We start from the raw sequence: 18,511 nt of genomic DNA, 5'->3' as shown, positions 1-18,511 counted from the left end.
CGGGGATTGAACCTGGGACCTTTCCACACATAACACAGGTGCTTTAACCATGAGCTACAACCCTACCCCCTAAGCTCTGCACTGCCCAAGTCGCATCCTGCTGCCAGCCAAAGTAGAGAGCACAGGGCAAGATAGAGATGTAATCTGATGGTCTCTGGAGTCCAGTATTGTGTGGAAGACCGTGGATCTCTCACCATGGACCGACAGCAATCCTTACACACAACAGCTGTGAGTTTCCTAGGTTTTATTTTTAAGAGACGTACCATTCCAAGCTGAAGTCAAAGTAACTTTTGGCTTCCGAACAAATGTTCTTCCACAATTCTTGAGGGCTCATGGTGGCCCAGGCAGTGTTGTCAGCGGCCCCCAAATTCCGATTTTTCCTCCTCTTGTTCTTTTTCTTGGAGACCAGCTCATCGGCCGGGAGATGGGCCACGGGGTTTGGGAAGGAGCTGAGGAAGCAGTTGAGGAAATGGCTGATGGCAGCTGATAAGCCCGACAGCTCCACTCCCTGTGGGAGGGAAAGTGGAGACCGTTAGCGCGCTACATGTTAGTGAAGTCAAATAATGCAATCGGAGTCCGGGGAGAAAAGTCCTTACTGAGCAAACCCAACACAAGCAGTGTGTGATTTGAGGCGAAGGGAACAGAGAGGTTTCCTTTTCCTTACTTCAGGCCTTCTACATGGCAGGGAGACATTCAACCAAACATACAGAGGAAAACTCCCTCAGGACTACCCAGCTAATCATCTGTTCATTTAAAGATGTGTAAACTGCACTTTCATAAAAAACCATCGCAAGGTGGTATGTCGACTAAAAACACAGTATCACAATAAAAAACTTAAACCACATAAGAAAGAGCTGGTTGGCAAAGAATCTCAGGTTTGAAAAGACTGCCCAAATAACATGTTTTTTATGAGACATCTTAAAACGAGCAGGGACGGCTGCTGCCCAATTTCTATTGGCAAGGTGTTCCACAGAGCTGGACCTACCATGCTAAAGTCTCATCCCCTGGTGACGGCCAGACGAACCTCAGGGATAAGTGGGACCACCAAAAGTGCCCCCTCAGAAGGCCTTGGCAATTGAGGAGGAGGAGGAATCAAGCAGTCCTGAAGGTACTTTCCATCTCTGAGGGCCTTCTGGCATTTCCCTCACTACAAGAAGTGAAGTTACATGGAACCAGGCAGAGGGCCTTCTTGGTAGTGGCGCCCTCCCGTCAGATGTCAAGGAGACAAATAACTATACCACGTTTAGAAGACATCTAAAGTTAGGAAGTTTTTAATGTCTGATGTTTTACAGTGAAACCTTGGTTGCCGAATGTAATTCGTTCCGGAAGCTCGTTTGGCTTCTGAAATGTTCGATGACCGAGGGGTGGCTTCTGATTGGCTGCAAGAGCCTCCTGCACTCCAGCCGAAGCTGCGTCGGAGGTCTGGCTTCCCAAAAACGTTAAAAACCAGAGCATTTACACTCGGTTCGGGAGCCGAAATGTTCTAAAACGGAGGCGTCTGGGAGCCGAGGTTTGACTGTCTTATGTTTTTATAAATGTTGGAAGCCTCCCAGAGTGGCTGGGGCAACCCAGTCAGATGGGCAGGATACAAACAATAAAATTACTATTATTAATTCCTACTACTACTACTACTACTACTACTACTACTACTACTTTGTGTCCAGGTCATTCGGGGCTTTGTGAATTAACAGGAGCTTGAACCTAGGATGGCAGTAAATCGATAACCAACAAAACCTCCAAGAATGATTAGTTGCATCTTCTGGATCAGATTTGCCCAAAAAGTGAATGAAATGAAACAAAGACTGAACTGGATTTTTTGGGGGGCAGGGAGCTATTACACTGTGGGCGTCCCTCCCCAGCTGAGCCATCCGGATGCCAGAAGCCCCATGTGGGATTCCACACACACACAACTGTGGAAGGCGGCTGGGAGACTTAACTAGCATGCAAAGCATTTTGGAGGAGTCACTGCTCTGGAAACAAACCCAAGCAGATTGCTGCATGCGCTGAAGAAGCATTTTTTGGGGATGGGGGGGTGGAGAAAGAGGAACCCTATGCAAGCCCCCTCCCAGCTTCCCAGGGATCTGGGAACACCAGGCTTTCATTAACTGCGCCGCGGGTCTGACACAAGTTCACACAAACACTTGCCCCTCCTTGTTAAAAACCTTTCCTGCTGAGCGCGGAAGACAAAAACGCAAGCTCAGCCATGAAGGAATAGTTTTTGAATCACTCTCTCACACACACCACACACAGACAAGTTGCCACTGGTTCTCCCTCAACCACACAGGCCTGCACTTATTTTAGGCCTTAATGAGATTGTGCTTCCGGTTGCTAGGCAACCTGTGCAAGAAGCCTAAGGAGGAAATGGCTTCTCTCTTGATCTGGGAAGACCGGGACTGGGCGGGGGGAAGGCAGAGAGAGAGAGAGAGAGAGAGAGGCGGGCAACCCTTGCGCAGGAGAGGGCATGTAAGGGAAGGTGTTTGGGGTTGCATAATCCGATTTGTACCTGAAGGTATGTCTTGAAGATGTGCTTGGCCGACCGGGTGATCAGTTCTGTGATTCCAATTTTCTGTTCCAAGGAAACAAATTGGGGGGGGGGCACAAAAGAGCAAACAGGTCAAGCAGGAGACAAGAAACACATTGAACCGCCGACCTTCTGATCGGCAAGCCCAAGAGGCTCAGTGGTTTACACCACAGCACCACAGCATATACCTAGAAAATCCCGGACATATGGCAGCCCTAATATATGTGGGCTTTTTTTTTTTTTTTTAAAGCTGCGGTTCATGAAAGACAAATTATCCCAGCTGGATCTCTGCCAGGGCAAATAATCCTCAAGAAACAACAACAACAATTATTTATTTTTAAGTGTCAATTAGAGGTTGGGGAAAAAACAAATAAACTTTTGAGGCTTACATAGATGTGATCTAGCTGAGCCCGGCCAGGGGTCTTGGTGATGAATTCCACCACTCTGCCCAGGTAGCGCATGTTGATGCCTCGCTGGTGCATGGCTTCGGCCAAGGTGGCGCCGTCCATTGGGAGCATGGTGTGGTCAAGGCAGTCTTTCACCTGCCAAGGAAGAAGAAAACACACAGCAGAACTTAGCAAGCCTGGCTTTTCTGCATGCAGAAGGTTCAATCCATAATTACATCTCCAGACAGAAATGGGAGAGTCTTCTGGTCTTAAGCTCCTGCCAGTCCGTGCGGACAATACTGAGCTAGATGGACGGAGGGTCTAGGGCTCAGTATAAGGCTGTTTCCATGCTGTTCCTATGTAAAGACTGCTCCCCACCCTCTTCTCTCCCCCTTCCTCCTGGCGCAAATTCACTCACCAAGCCTGGAATTTGATAGGACACCAGAAAAGCAGCCGCATCCTTTAGCAACCGCTTCTGGTCCTGAATCTGCTCTTTGCTGGACTCTGGAAAGCGGACCCCTATGAAAACAGGAAAGGAAGATCAGCCAGATGGGAAAAGGGCCATATATATATATATATATATATATATATATATGCTTTCGTAGATTTTCACGGGTACAGGAATGCAGGTTTTGGTGTCTTCGGGTGTCTTCCCGTGTAAGAGTTGGGGTGTCTAGGCGACGTTTCGACGAGGTCTCACTCGTCATCTTCAGGCTGGTGCTTTCGGCTTCTTGTTACTGGAACAGAGCAGGATCTCAGTGTTTGAGTTCCTATAAATACTGTTGAGGGGGTGTGGTGTAATTAAGGAACAAAAGAAGAAAAGGCACACTAACCTGGGAACTTCCTCTCTGCCCAGAACGTTGGAGGCTATACACCACACCCCCTCAACAGTATTTATAGGAACTCAATCACTGAGATCCTGCTCTGTTCCAGTAACAAGAAGCCGAAAGCACCAGCCTGAAGATGACGAGTGAGACCTCGTCGAAACGTCGCCTAGACACCCCAACTCTTACACGGGAAGACACCCGAAGACACCAAAACCTGCATATATATATATATATATATATATATGCAGGTTTTGGTGTCCTCGGGTGTCTTCCCGTGTAAAAGTTGGGGTGTCTAGGCGACGTTTCGACGAGGTCTCACTCGTCATCTTCAGGCTGGTGCTTTCGGCTTCTTGTTACTGGAACAGAGCGGGATCTCAGTGTTTGAGTTCCTATAAATACTGTAGAGGGGTGTGGTGTATTGCCTCAAAAGTTCTGGGCAGAGGGGAAGTTCCCAGGCTAGTGTTCTTTTCTTCTTTTGTTCCTTAATTATTTGAGGGATATCTTGAGTGATTTCTTGAGTGATATTCTGAGTACCACTTAGGTGGGTCATTAGAACTTCCCCTCTGCCCAGAACTTTTGAGGCAATACACCACACCCCTCTACAGTATTTATAGGAACTCAAACACTGAGATCCCGCTCTGTTCCAGTAACAAGAAGCCGAAAGCACCAGCCTGAAGATGACGAGTGAGACCTCGTCGAAACGTCGCCTAGACACCCCAACTTTTACACGGGAAGACACCCGAGGACACCAAAACCTGCATTCCTGTACCCGTGAAAATCTACGAAAACAAATATATATATATATATATATATATATATATATGTGTGTGTGTGTGTGTGTATGTACACACACACTACCTGTATGTAATTTAAATTAACAAGTTTAAATTTAAAAATACTAAAAAGAAGGTGGGGAGAAAAAAAAGGTTTTGACAATCTCACCCACCACCGGCTGGATGGGAGTTTGGCTTTTGTGTGCTGCCCCTGGAATGTAACTGCTGTGTTAAGCTGAGAGTTGCCTTTATGGCATATATTTCTGTTAGCAAGATTTTGCCAAGTTCTGCCCAACTCTGCCGGGGGGGGGGGGGAATACACACCTCTCAGAATTGGCCAAAGCTGCCTCCCCTTCAATGTTAACCCTGGGGAAGGATGGTTAGCTAGGAACTTTCCTGCAGCAGGTCAGAGAGTGGTCTGCATTCACACATTGCGCTAAACCATAGCTTAGAATGAACGATATGGAAATCATGGGGCTCACAGCAGGCCCACCCCCCATTTGCCCAGGATAAGATAGGACTAGTGTGGTGTAGTGGTTAGAGGGCTGGAGTAGGACCTGGGAGACCAGGCAATGCTCAGTGGGAGACCTTGGGCCAGTCACTCACTCTCAGCCCAATCTACTTCACCGTTAGGATAAAAATGGGAAGGGGAGGGGGAAGTATGCAGGCCACCTAGAGCTCCTCAGAGGATTTGAATAAATAAATAAAAAATAAAAACCTTCCACTTTTGCTCCAGGTCAGAACCCGTCAATTCAACCAGACAGATTGCTTAACATGGTTTCAAGCCATTACAGAATTTTAGAGTTGGAAAGCACCCTGAGGATCGTCTAAATCAGTGATGGCCAAACTTGGCCCTCCAGTTGTTTTTGGACTACAAATCCCATCATCCCTAGCTAACAGGACCAGTGGTCAGGGATGATGGGAACTGTAGTCCCAAAAACCAGTTGGAGACCCAAGTTTGGAAAAGCCTGACTAGTCCAACCCCCTGCAAGGCAGGAATATGCAGCCGCCCCATAGGGGGATCGAACCTGCAACCTTGGCGTTACCAGCACCATGCTCTAACAAACTGAGCTATCCACCCATGTCAGTTTGTACGTCATCTTCTCTTGGTTTAGCGATGGTCAAAGTAATGGGTTGTACTTCAATGTTAGTCCCACTTAGAACAGATCCACTGAAAATAATGGACATGACTAACTTGCAGTCTATTTATTTCACGGGACCGACCTACTCTGAATATAAACTTAGCTTGCTACAACCCAATGTTAACCAGTTTGGACAAAAATGGGCTCAGCTATCTATGATTTGTGCCAGCAGAAGCAGATGCTTCTGAGCTTCTCCTAGCAATTGCACAGGAAGCGTGTGTTGGCCCCAAGGCTTGCTGCGGATCCTATAATTGTGATTTATTTACTGATTATAGCATTCACACCCCACCTTTCCTCCAAGGAGCTCAAGAGGGTGTACGTGGTTCTCCCCTCCTGTTTCTCACTGTTTCTTGCAGCTTAGGAGCTGCTTTGATGATCGCTGACAAGAAAGGCAGGATCAAGATGCATTTGGGGGAAATACAGAACTTAAATGCTTGGGTGGATTAAAAGCTGGGAGCTTCTGTGTGCAGAGCATCTCTTAAGTGTCCGAAAGAAAACACGCAGACGTCTAAACTCAAAAGGGTCAAACACTTGGAAGGGGGTTACGTGCTGCAAAGGACTCCAAGCGCACCTGGGGCGCCTTCTTACCTGGCGAAAAAATATCTGGGTTAAACCGGATATCGAAGGACGTGTTGCTGATGGAACCGACAGCTTTGCAAGCATTCTGGATCACTTCCCGGCTTTTGGGGTCCACTGGGTAAAGGAGACAAAATAGGTTGCAGAGCAAATGGGGGGGACCTTTTCCGCTTCACAGAACCATAGAACTGTGGAGCTGGAAGAGACCCCGAGAGTCATCTAGTCCAACCCCCTGGAATTTTTTTGCCCAACGTGGGGCTCAAACAAACGACCCCGAGATAAATAAGAGCTCTACCGACTGAGCGAAGCATGTAAGTCACGACCAGCATCCTTATTGGGATCGGCCTTCATGGGCCAAATTTGACAGGTGGGAGGGGCTGCGGACCTTTCAACCCCATGACATCACAAAGCAGCTGCTAAAATGAAGACTACCACCCCCCTTTCCATTTTAAGCAGAGCTTTCAAATTTCCTTATTGATTCAGGAAGGGCTTTGCATGGAATGTTGCTGACCTGAGCAGGATTTAAGCTCTGCTCAGCAGATGATGTGATTTTATCATCTGAACCACCCTGAAACCTGCGGGTATAGGGTGATATACAATACAGTGGAATCTTGGTTCTCAAACGCCTTGGTACTCAAACAGCTTGGAACCCAAACGCTGCAAACCCGGAAGTAAGTGTTCCGGTTTGCGAACTTTTTTCGGAAGCCCAACGTGCTCCGATTTGAGTGCCACACTTCCGTTTTGAATGTTACCCTGAAGTCTGTCTGTTTTTGCTATTTATTTTGCGTTTTTGTAGCTCTTTTTGTTTGTTTTTGTGACTGTGTGGAACCCAGTTCAGCTACTGATTGATTGATTGTATGACTGCAGTACATTTTGTTTGGATCAATGGTCTCGTTAGATAGTAAAATTCATGTTAAATTGCTGTTTTAGGGGTTGTTTTTAAAAGTCTGGAACGGATTAATCCGTTTTGCTTTACTTTCTATGGGAAAGTGCACCTTGGTTTTGGAATGCTTTGGTTTTGGAACAGACTTCCAGAACGGATTAAGTTTGGGAACCAAGGTACCACTGTATAATAGAGGAGGAGGAGGAGGAGGAGGAGAAGTGATGGCAGCTGATGAGCGCTGAGTGTGTTCTGGGTAAATGTCACATGTAGCCAATGCAAGATTTAACCCCACCCATCAGATGATGTCACATGTGGGAGGGGGGAGAACAGCCTCACTGGCCAACTTGGATCCTGTAGTGGGCAAAGCTCAGCTGACAGGCTGGAGGTTCCTGACCCCCAACTGTAAAGGTGGGCGAAGTGTGACCTTCCAGGTTCAACTGGAAAAACCAAAAGCCTGCCAATTTCACGATGTCCTTATACAAATCTGTGCTGGATCTGGAAATTTTTGTGTCCAGTTCTGGTACCACTCACCTCTTCCCAAAGGACAGCCAAAATGATCCAAAGGTTGACGTACTTTCCCAAAAGGAGATGAGGGAGATTTGGGCTAGCAAGGGTTGTTGTTTTTTTTTGGGGGGGGGGTAATGTAACCGAGAAGGGACGCAGATAGCGATGTGGGTTAAACCACAAAGCCTAGGACTTGCCTATCAGAAGGTCGGCAGTTCGAATCGCCGCGACGGGGTGAGCTCCCATTGCTCAGTCCCTGCTCCTTGAAAGCGCGTCAAAGTGCAAGTAGATAAATAGGTACCGCTCTGGTGGGAAGGTAAACGGCATTTCCGTGCGCTGCTCTGGTTCACCAGAAGCGGCTTAGTCATGCTGGCCACATGACCCGGAAGCTGTACGCCACTCCCTCGGCCAATAAAGTGAGATGAGCGCGGCAACCTCAGAGTCTGCCACGACTGGACCTAATGGTCAGGGGTCCCTTTACCTTTACCTAATGTAACCGAGGGAACTCACTACCATCAAATGACTTTGTACCAGCCTTTAAAAAGGCAGGTAAATGCATGGCGAAGACCTGTGCACAGCTACGAGGTCCGACGGTCAAATGGATCCTATGGGTTCAGACACAGTCTATCTCAGATCCAGCAAAAAAACCCCATTCTTATGAATGGAAGGGCTTCTTCATGCACAGGAAAAGGGGGGGTCTCCCTCTTTTTTGGGGTGGCAGCAGTGTTCCCAGTGGGAGAGAGCACCAAGTTACCTGCTCCATCGTCCGACGCAATCGTCTCCGTCAGCTCTTTCACCTGGTCCAGCCCTGCGACGCTGTCCTCCATCTTGCCATCCTCCGAGGGGGGCTTCTCCTCGCCATCCTCCACCCCGTTCTCGGGAAAGGAGGAGGAGGAGGTGGGGCTCCCGCCGTTCTCCAGAGGGGAGGGGGTCTCTTGCTTGATCGCCTTCTGCTGCATCAGCTGCAGCGCAGCCAATTTCATGAACATGAGATACCTATCGAGGAGAGGGAGGAAGAGAGAAGGGATGAAGCAGCCCAACGCAAAAGGGGTTGCAAGAACACACATATTTCTAGCACCACCTTTTATCCAAGAAGTTTAAGGTGGGGTGCAGGGGTCTCCCCCCTCCCTCACTGTATCCTCACAACCACCCTGCAAAGTAGGCAAGGCTGAAAAGCAGCCACTGGCCCCTCCAAGGTCACCTAGTGAGCTTCATGGTCAAGTGGGACTTGAACCCTGGTCTCCCAGGTCCTAGTCTGGCACTGTATCACAGTGGCTCCCTTGTTGCTTTGGAGCAACGGCTACACACACAGCCCTCAAAGTTTCCATCACAAGGACTAGAAACTTGGGGTTTCTGTTTGTGATGATGTAGGATTTTGGGAACCACAGGTGAGCTGGAAAATGCCCTCGGAAACTTACAACAAAACATAAAAAAGGTAAAGGGGCCCCTGACCATTAGGTCCAGTCGTGGCCGACTCTGGAGTTGTGGCGCTCATCTCACTTTATTGGCCAAGGGAGCCGGCGTACAGCTTCCGGGTCATGGGGCCAGCAGGAATAAGCCGCTTCTGGCGAACCAGAACAGCGTACGGAAACGCCGTTTACCTTCCCACCAGAGTGGTACCTATTTATCTACTTGCACTTTGATGCGCTTTTGAACTGCTAGGTTGGCAGGAGCAGGGACCGAGCAATGGGAGCTCACCCCATCGCGGGGATTCGAACCGCCGACCTTCTGATCGGCAAGTCCTAGGCTCTTGTGGTTTAACCCACAGCCCCACCCATGTCCCAACAAAACATTATGCAGCTCTAAAACCAATAGGAGGTTGGACTGGGCATGTTTGGGCCCAAGTGTCTGCCGCTGTTAATTTTTCACGCTGCAAAAAATACCTGAAGAGATTCCCCCGCTGCTCAACTGCCGATGGACTAAAATTTGGTTTACTCAGCGGGTGGATGCTAGAAAATGAAGTATGTTCGATATGTAATATTCAAACTCAAAACTTTACTCGACAATACTGAAAGGTATCTTAACTGCACAGCCTCCCCTTCTATAATATAACACTTAAGAAAACAATTGAAGGCGCTTAAATTTTTTTCGCGCGCAATCCTGTGTCTGCTCCACAGACGATTTCAGCAGACACCTCGTATCATAAGCACGGCAGTTGATACGTTTCCGAGCACAATTCAAAGTGTTGGTGCTGAGCTTTAAAGCCCTAAACGGCCTCGGCCCAGTATACCGGAAGGAGTGTCTCCACCCCCACCATTCGGGCCGGACACTGAGGTCCAGCACCGAAGGCCTTCTGGTGGTTCCCTTACTGCGGGATATCAAGTTACAGGCCTTCTCGGTAGTGGCACCCGCCCTGTGGAGTACCCTCCAAGTATATGCCAAGGAGATAAACACACAACTTTCCAAAGACATTTGAAGGCAGCCCTGCATTGGGAAGGTTTTAACGTTTGACGTTTGCTGCGCTTTTATTATGTTGGAAGCTGCCCAGAGTGGCTGGGGCAAACCAGTCAGATGAGTGGGGTAGTAGTAGTAGTAGTAGTAGTAGTACTACTAATACCTTGGGGCTCCCACTCTCCTCTAGCTTACACCCCTCCCCAGCCTGCTTCAGATCAAACTCGATTGCTTTCCCCTGCCTGAACTCTCATAGCCCTTGCATGGTTGAAACGCAACTTCTTGTACTAAGCCAAAAATCAACACCATTTCTCCGCCCACATCTGCCTCTGGCCCCGCACCTATTGACATGTGGCCCCTGGAAGGTTGCCCAAGAAGGAACGCGGCCCTTGGGCCAATGAGGTCATTTACTACACACACACCCCGGACAGAAACCTAGCGCAGTGATGCAAAAAGCCTCAATAGCTTAGTTGGTGAGAGTGTGGCGCTGATCACACCAAGGTTGCAGGTTCGAGCCCTGCTTTGCCGGGGGGAGGGGGGTTGGACTAGATGATCCTCAGGATCCCTTCCCACTCCATGAATTCTCTATAAATTCTGGGCGGTGGCGAGGGTTACCTGTGCTCGACGAAGGCGTCCACTAGCTCTTGCCGCAGGCAGCAGAGCTTGTGGCGGTGCTGTTTGGGGAAGCCCATTTTCTGGCATTCCTCAGGCATCTCCTCCCCATCGACGGGCAGGAAGTTCAGGTCGGGAGGGAAGGTGCGGAGCAGGTCGAGGATGTAGTGGCGCCCGTCATTGCCGATGATCCCCTTGCACTCCACGGACGAGCAGAGCTCCACCTCCTCGCCCTTGTCGTTCAGGACCGCGTGCTTCTGGATCTTCAGGGGCCGGCTGGTCTTCTCCAGCAGCTCCAGGTACTTGGGGTGAGAGACCACCGTCTTGCCAAAGTCGATGGAGCCGTAGATGACGCTCTGCTCCTGCTCCCGCTCCAGGATGCCGGGGATGATGGACTGGGCCGTCACCCGGTAGCCCCGGTAGTCCACCACCACCGTGCCCAGGGTGTAGAGCCCTTCCACGTCCACCGCATTGTACGTCCGGACCCCATTGAGGTCGTTGGTGGGGGCCACGTAGGCGGCCACGTCCCCGCCAAAGTCTTTGTAGTGGTCGCGGACGTCGAAGCCCAGGCTAAAGAAGATGTTGTTCCAGATGAACATCTGCATCTTGGTCTCCTCGCTGGGGTTGATGGCCATCACGTTGCCGTCAATGACCGCCATCGCGCCTCTCGTCGCCGCGGCAGTGAAGTCGCTGTGGACCTGCGAGGCAGAGAGGCAAAGTCATGGGAGATGGTCGGCCGCAAGGAGAGACGGCGCTCGCCGACCCCAGAGCAGAAGAGGACAGGAGCGAGGCATCAGTAAATATAATGTTAATATAATTATTTTCTATTTTTCATTGGGGGGTTTTAATACCTTACATTGTTTTTAACTACATTTAATAGTATGCTTTAAGTATTGCATTGTGTTTTATGTGCTCCGTTTTCTTCTTGTCTTCTCTACTGGTAATTGACCAAAATTAATATATATATACAGCTATATCTTCATTCTAATCTAGTCATTACATACATATACATATGGTTTTATTTGTAGATGTGTATGTGTTTTTTCTTTTTCTTTTTTGTGTTTTGTCTTTCTTTCTTGTTTGTATAGTTTTATTTTGAATTCAATGTTTGTAATTTTTGTTGTAATTTTGCACTGAAAATAAAATTTAAATAATATTTAAATAATAATAAAATTAATATATATATATACAGCTACAGCCGTACCTTGGATCCCAAATGCCCTAGAACTCAGATATTTTGGCTCCCGAATGCCGCAAACCCGGAAGCGATTGTTGCTGTTTGCAAACGTTCTTTCAGAACACGAACATCGAAGCTTCCTGCAGCCAATCAGAAGCTGAGATTTGGTTTTCGAACGTTTTGGAAATTGAACGGCCTTCTGGAACAGGTTCCATTCGACTTCCAAGGTACGACTGTACATTAGTAAATCATAACAGAATCTGCATGGGAGGGTCAGGCCTAATGAGCACAGCAACTCATCTCCAGCAGGCCTTGCCTTATGAAGCAGTTGCTGAGATTGAAGGTCCTCACAGCTGCCTAGTCTCCTCGTCTCTAGGGTCTTCCCCACGCAATCTGAGACTGCGCCTGCATGAAGCTAACTTCTCCTCCGCCCTCTTCATGTCTCTCCTGGTCCTGGGAGACCAGGAGGGAGAGGTGGGAGGGGAACTCATTGCAGTAGAAGGAGGCGACACCCTGACTTCTTCACCAGTCTGACTCTTGACCTCCCTCCTCTCCTGCTTCCAGACTTCTGGAGCCGTTGTCCCACCACCAATCCCCTGGGCTCTGAGCCTTCTCCCCCTGCAAGTTCCCCAGCTAGTTCCTCCCACCATTCCTCTGCGTCCAACTAGTCCATGACATCAGACCTGTTTGGAAAGCACCTCAATGGCATAAATTAAACAGACACCACCCAAAACACACAATAAATATTTTAAAAAAGCCAAATAAGCTGCAGTCAATGCAAGTCCTACTCAGAGCGGGTTTGCTGAAAAGAATTTAGTTATTTTATTTATATCCCACTTCTCTCGCAGTGCAGAACCCAAAGTGGCTCAGAGCATAAATTACAACGTATACAAGAGCATACACACACACACATATTAAAGCGAATAAGCAGCCGACTTAAAAACAGCACAGGAAAACCCTTAAAATCATTTAGAAGTGCACACACGCAAACACACACGATAGCATCCACCCTCAGAAGATCCTGCCACAACAGCCAGCTGGTGGCCAAATGTCTGCTGGAACGAAAATGCATTTGCCTGCTGGTGAAAGGAAAGCAAGGAGAGGGACCAGCCTGGTCTCCTGCAGAAAGGAGTTCCAACTATCTGAGAGCAGCCACCAAGAAGGCCTTCTCTTGTGAAGGTGGGCAGGACTGAGGAAAGGGCCTGCCCAGAAGATCTCCAAACCCAGGCAGGCTTAGACTTGGTCCTTCAGAGAGCCAAGGCCCAAGATCCATAGGGCTTTGTAGGTCCTAAAGGGATGTGGGTGGCGCTGTGGTCTAAACCACTGAGCCTCTTGGGCTTGCTGATCAGAAGGTTGGTGATTTGAATCCCCACAACAGGGTGAGCTCCTGTTGCTCTGTCCCAGCTCCTGCCAACCTAGCAGTTTGAAAGCACACCAGCACAAGTAGATAAATAGGTACTGCTGCGGAGGAAAGGTAAGTGGTGTTTCCGTGCGCTCTGGTTTCTGTCACAGTGTTCCATTGTGCCAGAAGTGGTTTAGTCATGCTGGCCACAGGACCCAGAAATATTTCTGCGGACAAACGCCAGCTGCCCTGGCCTGAAAGTGAGATGAGCACCACAACCCCATAGTTGCTTCTGACTGGACTTAACTGTCCAGGGGTCCTTTACCTTTTACCTTTCCATAAGCATAATCCAGGCATGGGAATGCGTTGCCAGCCTGCTCTGTTATCACTCTCGTTCTCAGCAGCAGGCAGGATTATTCCTGGCTGAACTTTCTTTATAAATAAGGCAGTAGAAATGGAGGCTTTGGATGCACTGAGTGGAAGACTAAGAGTCATGCGGGTGGCAAGAGGGAGAGAGAACCCCACAGTGCTTTGTTTCTTTTGGGTTCTTAGTTTGCCAATGTTCATACTGCTTTGTGCTGAAACACTATGTGAATTTCATGACTTTTCTTGTGGTTGTGCCGTTTTGCCTATTTTTAAAAAACTTGTTTTGTTAAGTGTTTTACTGATGATTTTTAATTTGTTCCAACTGATTACTTGTTAGTTAATTTACATGATTTATGTTGAATTTGGGAATTTGGGTGGCGCTGTGGGTTAAACCACAGAGCCTAGGACTTGCCGATCAGAAGGTCGGCGGTTCCATTGCTCAGTCCCTGTTCCTGCCAACCTAGCAGTTCGAAAGCACGTCAAAGTGCAAGTAGATAAATAGGTACCACTCCGGCGGGAAGGTAAACGGCGTTTCCGTGCGCTGCTCTGGTTCGCCAGAAGCGGCTTAGTCATGCTGGCCACATGTACGCTGTATGCCTGCTCCCTCGGCCAATAAAGCAAGATGAGCGCCGCAACCCCAGAGTCTGCCACGACTGGACCTAATGGTCAGGGGTCCCTTTACCTTTACCTATTGTGCTATTGTCATTTGTTGTATGTAAGCCGCTTTGTGGTTTTTGTGAGTAAAAAGTGGCGTAGAAACAGAATGAATGAATGAATGAAATTATGTTTTGAGGAGGTTTGCAGCTGTGCTGTGTGGCTTCCCCAACACACCACCTGGACAACTCTGAACAATTCCTTATCAGTTTAATTTGTTACCCACCCATCCCTCCTTCATGCATACATCACAGGGCACCCTGTTCCAAACTCCCTTTTCCAGTTACTGAGCAGCAAACTGAAAACTGAAGCTGTGCTCATGGCTTGGCTGCATAATGAGGACTAGAACCTTGCTAGTCCTCTCTGGGCTGCCTCTCTGCAGGGCTCGAGGTTACCTTAAAGATTGCGCGTTCCCTCAGCAGCCTCTCTGGCAGATTTTTGCGTGGCAGTTCCCTGGTTGTTTGCAACTCTTCGTTCCAATCTCTGGTCTGAAAGGAAGGTTGGGGAAGAAGAGATAACAGGCATCACATGAAATCACAATTTTAGCCGGGGAAAGAGAGAGAGATGCAAAAATTGCAAGGATGTTGCCCTCTCTAGATCAGATGTAAAGGGGTTTAAGAAGCCCCATATATCTTTGTCCAGCAACTGCACTGCTGCCAAGTACCACCGCATGCCCCAAAGAGGTGCTCAGTATGTACTAGAAATTGGGCTTTTAGTGATGCAGCTTCAGACCCCTGGAAACAGTTACCAGCTCAAGTTAGGCAAGGGTGTCGGTGCCTTGCTATTTAGGTGGCTACTGAACAAATTTTTGTTTAAGAAGGCTTTTCCTGAAGTGTGACCCAGGCACTTAATGGAGTATTAACTGCACGGTTGCAGAAACTGTTGTATTGCTTTTAGTTTATTAATTTGGTAATCTTTTGAATTTTATCTTATTATGCACTGCTTTGGTAGTTATTGGCTGTGAAGAGATTTATAAAATGGAAAATTAATAAATAATAATAATAGATGCACACAGGACCAGCTAAGATTTCATTATCTTAACTTTATGTTTCCTCTGCCCTCAGGAGGACTAGAAATGGAGGCTGAAGGGAAAAATTCCCCCCACACCGCCCCCAGGCATGGCAAGTGTGTGCTAGATATCAAAAAGTAAAAATCTGAAGTTTTTCTCCTTTTCTTTTCTTTAATTGTTATGTTAAAAAAAGCTTGATATTTCTTCTTTGTTCTTTCAAGGTTTAATTTTTTTAAAAGAAGACAGCCAAGGGTGGTATAATGGTTAACGTGTCAAATTATTATTATTATTATTATTATTATTATTATTATTATTATTATTATTATTCATTAAATTTATATACCGCCCTTCATCAAAAGATCTCAGTGCAGTTGACAGAATAAAATACAAAATAAAACACAGGTAAATAATTAAACCAAAACAATAACACCCCCTTCTCACAGAAGCATTTAAAAAGCTGTAAGGTATGAATAAGGCCTGGTTGAAGAGGAACATTTCCGCCTGGCACCTAAAAATATATAATTTTAGGCACCAGGCGAACCTTCCTGGGGAGAGCATTCCAGAAACGGGGGGCCACTACAGAGAAGGCCCCGTTCTTGTGTAGCCGCCCTCCAGGCCTTTCGATGAGGCGGCACACAAAGAAGGGCCTCAGATGATGATCTCAGGGTCTGGGTCATTTCAGAGGGAGAGAGGTGGTCCTTGAGGAACGCACAGACTGCAAAAAGACCCCAAGGGCAAGTTTCAGCCGAGAGCCAAGGCGAAGAGCAGCCCCCCAAGCCAAGCCAAGCCATCTCTACCTGTCCTGGGATGTGCTCTTCGTAACCCAGCCTTGAGGTGTAAGCATCTTCCGCCCTCACACAGTCCATGGCGTGCTCAGCCAGAGGGGCCGTCCAGCTGTAGACTTGGAAAGGGGTAGATATCCTCTCCAGCGGGTGCCTCTGGACCCTGGAGGGTTGGAGTCAAACAATGCACAGAAGTTGTCGCGCTCCATTCTCCTGCAAAACTCCCCCATCTTTTCGCCACCCCGCTAAAGACCACGAGACCGATCAAACTCAAATGAAGAGTTTTAGGAGCCAAGCTTTGGAGCAAAGGCCATCTTCTCTTCTTTCCAGTCAAGCGTCTTCATCTAAACTGCTCCCTCTCCTGTTTTCTGATTTAAGTCACTGCTTTCCGTACTTTGCCTGGCTTTAACTGCCTTTAACACATCTCTCATCGTTTGATGCGATGGGGGTAGAAAACCAGAAACCTTCCCTGTACTTTTGCTACACCTTATCTGCCCGTTTATAAGGGACGCGGGTGGCGCTGTGGGTTAAACCACAGAGCCTAGGGCTTGCCGATCGTCAGGTCGGCGGTTCGAATCCCCGCAACGGGGTGAGCTCCCGTTGCTCAGTCCCTGCTCCTGCCAACCTAGCAGTTTGAAAGCACGTTGAAGTGCAAGGAGAAAAATAGGTACCACTTCGGCGGGAAGGTAAAGGCCGTTTCCGTGCGCTGCTCTGGTTCGCCAGAAGCGGCTTAGTCATGCTGGCCACATGACCTGGAAGCTGTACGCCGGCTCCCTCAGCCAATAGAGCGAGATGAGCGCCGCAACCCCAGAGTTGGCCACGACTGGACCAAGTTTGGGATAAAGTTTGTTCTAAGACAAGAGCTTGGGGGGGGGGGGAGAGAGAGGAAGGTTACCGTTTCTTCTGCAGAGAAGCGAAATTTCTTTTGAAGGCTGGGCTGATCTGGTTCAGAAGCTCGACCAGGGAATGGCTGAGGAAACTGGGGTTGGCAGGCTTCGGGCTGAAGTTGTAGGCCGTGGACCTGAAAAGAGAAGCCGCCGGCAGCATATTTTGGTCAAAGAACATCGCAAGGAACAGCCTTTCAAATAATCCACAATTTCCCCCCCGTCTGTGATAAAGTTTTCTTTCCTCTTGGTTCCTTTATTGCTCCCGTATGTTTTGCGATTTCGGCATCAGCCGTTAGTTTAGTCTGCCGCCACTCCTTGGTTGGTACTGAAAATCATCTTTCCGTTTCTGAGCATAAATAATCCTGGCTGCAGTCGTGGCATAGCTAACTCCTGATTTTATATGTACCTTATATGTTTTACAAATAGATACCGTATTTTTCGCTCTGTTAGATGCACCAGATGATAAGACGCACCTAGTTTTTAGGGGAGGAAAACAAGAAAGGAACGCAAAGCACCCTGAGCTAAGAGGGAGCGCTCCTCCATCTTCACTCAGGAGGCTTTGCAGGGCTACCCCTGAAGCCAGGAGAGCAAGCGGGATCGGTGCGTACCGATCCCTCTTGCTCTCCTGACTTCAGCGAAGCAAGCCTACTGGCTTTCCTCCCGCAAGGGCCGCACGCTCTTTAAAGGGAGCGCAGCTCTTGGGGGCTTTTCTGGGAGGTGGGGGAAGGGACAGAGCTGCCCTCTCTCTCCGTTCCCCCACCTCCTGCAAAAGCCAGAGATAGCACCGTGAAGCCTCTGCAGGGCACAGGGATGAAGGCTCCCCTGCAGAGGCTTCACGCGGCTAAGCCAGAATCTAGAACAGCCAGCGGGACTGCAGCGCAGCGATCCTGCTGGCTGCCCTGGCTTCTTTTTTAGCCATGCGCAGTCTCCCCCGAGCAAGGGGAGCCTTCATCCCCTGCCTGGGAGAGGCTGCGCGCGGCTAAGGCTCCCCCAAGAGTCACGCTCCCTTTAAAGAGTGTGTGTGTGGCTCTTGGGGGCTTTTCCCTGAGGAGGGAGAAGGGCAGCCCTTCTCAGGGAAAAGCCCCCAAGAGCCGCACACACGCTCCACACGGCTCTTTAAAGGGAGCGCTGTCAGAGCCTCCCGCCTGCATTCGCTCCATAAGACGCACACACACATTTCCCCTTACTTTTTAGGACGGGAAATGTGTGTCTTATAGAGCGAAAAATACGGTAAATGGTTTGTTTTTGTTTTTAATCAAGCCCGCCTAGCCACTTACTGATTGAGGTAAAAGCCACGGGTGGAGGCCGTGATGCTCACATGGCGATCTTCCATCGTGATGACATACAGGTACATGAGGTCTCCGTGCATCTTGCGGTTGCCGGGAGGAGGATTCCAGCCACTCATGGTCAATACTTTTAGGCACTGTAGAGGCTTTGGGGGGAGGGGGGAGAGAGATGGAGTGGGAAAAGAAAGAGGTCTGTGCATGTGGAAAGCTAGCTTCTCAGGGATCAGGTGACCCTAGAACATCTGTCTCCCAGCACACTAGTTTTGAATTACAGTGGTACCTCGTTTTGAGTCCGACTCGTCGAGCGTCCGCGACAAACCCGGAAGTACCGGAACAGGTTACTTCTGGGTTTGATGCTCGCACATGCGCAGAAGCGCTAAATCGTACTTCGCG

General features: G+C 48.7%; 1 protein-coding gene across 3 annotated transcripts in view; it reads right to left on the bottom strand.

The window, feature by feature from the left end:
* The window catches only part of CLUH (clustered mitochondria homolog), a 76,204-nt gene that overhangs the window by 12,906 nt on the left and 44,787 nt on the right, over positions 1–18,511 (bottom strand). For all 3 annotated transcript variants that reach the window (XM_083479520.1, XM_083479519.1, XM_083479521.1), the window contains exons 6-16: positions 18,110–18,264; positions 16,841–16,966; positions 15,961–16,108; positions 14,550–14,642; positions 10,619–11,313; positions 8,367–8,608; positions 6,238–6,342; positions 3,326–3,426; positions 2,911–3,063; positions 2,504–2,566; positions 264–508 (exon numbers count right to left, since the gene is read on the bottom strand). In XM_083479520.1, coding sequence (XP_083335646.1) covers positions 264–508; positions 2,504–2,566; positions 2,911–3,063; positions 3,326–3,426; positions 6,238–6,342; positions 8,367–8,608; positions 10,619–11,313; positions 14,550–14,642; positions 15,961–16,108; positions 16,841–16,966; positions 18,110–18,264 — 2,126 coding nt within the window. The remainder of the gene's footprint in view (positions 1–263; positions 509–2,503; positions 2,567–2,910; positions 3,064–3,325; positions 3,427–6,237; positions 6,343–8,366; positions 8,609–10,618; positions 11,314–14,549; positions 14,643–15,960; positions 16,109–16,840; positions 16,967–18,109; positions 18,265–18,511) is intronic.

Source organism: Podarcis liolepis (assembly GCF_965112155.1).
Source record: "Podarcis liolepis genome assembly, chromosome: 16".
Lineage (NCBI taxonomy): Eukaryota > Metazoa > Chordata > Lepidosauria > Squamata > Lacertidae > Podarcis > Podarcis liolepis.
Note: the sequence above shows the minus strand (reverse complement) of the source record. Positions and strands in the feature narration are given on the sequence as shown.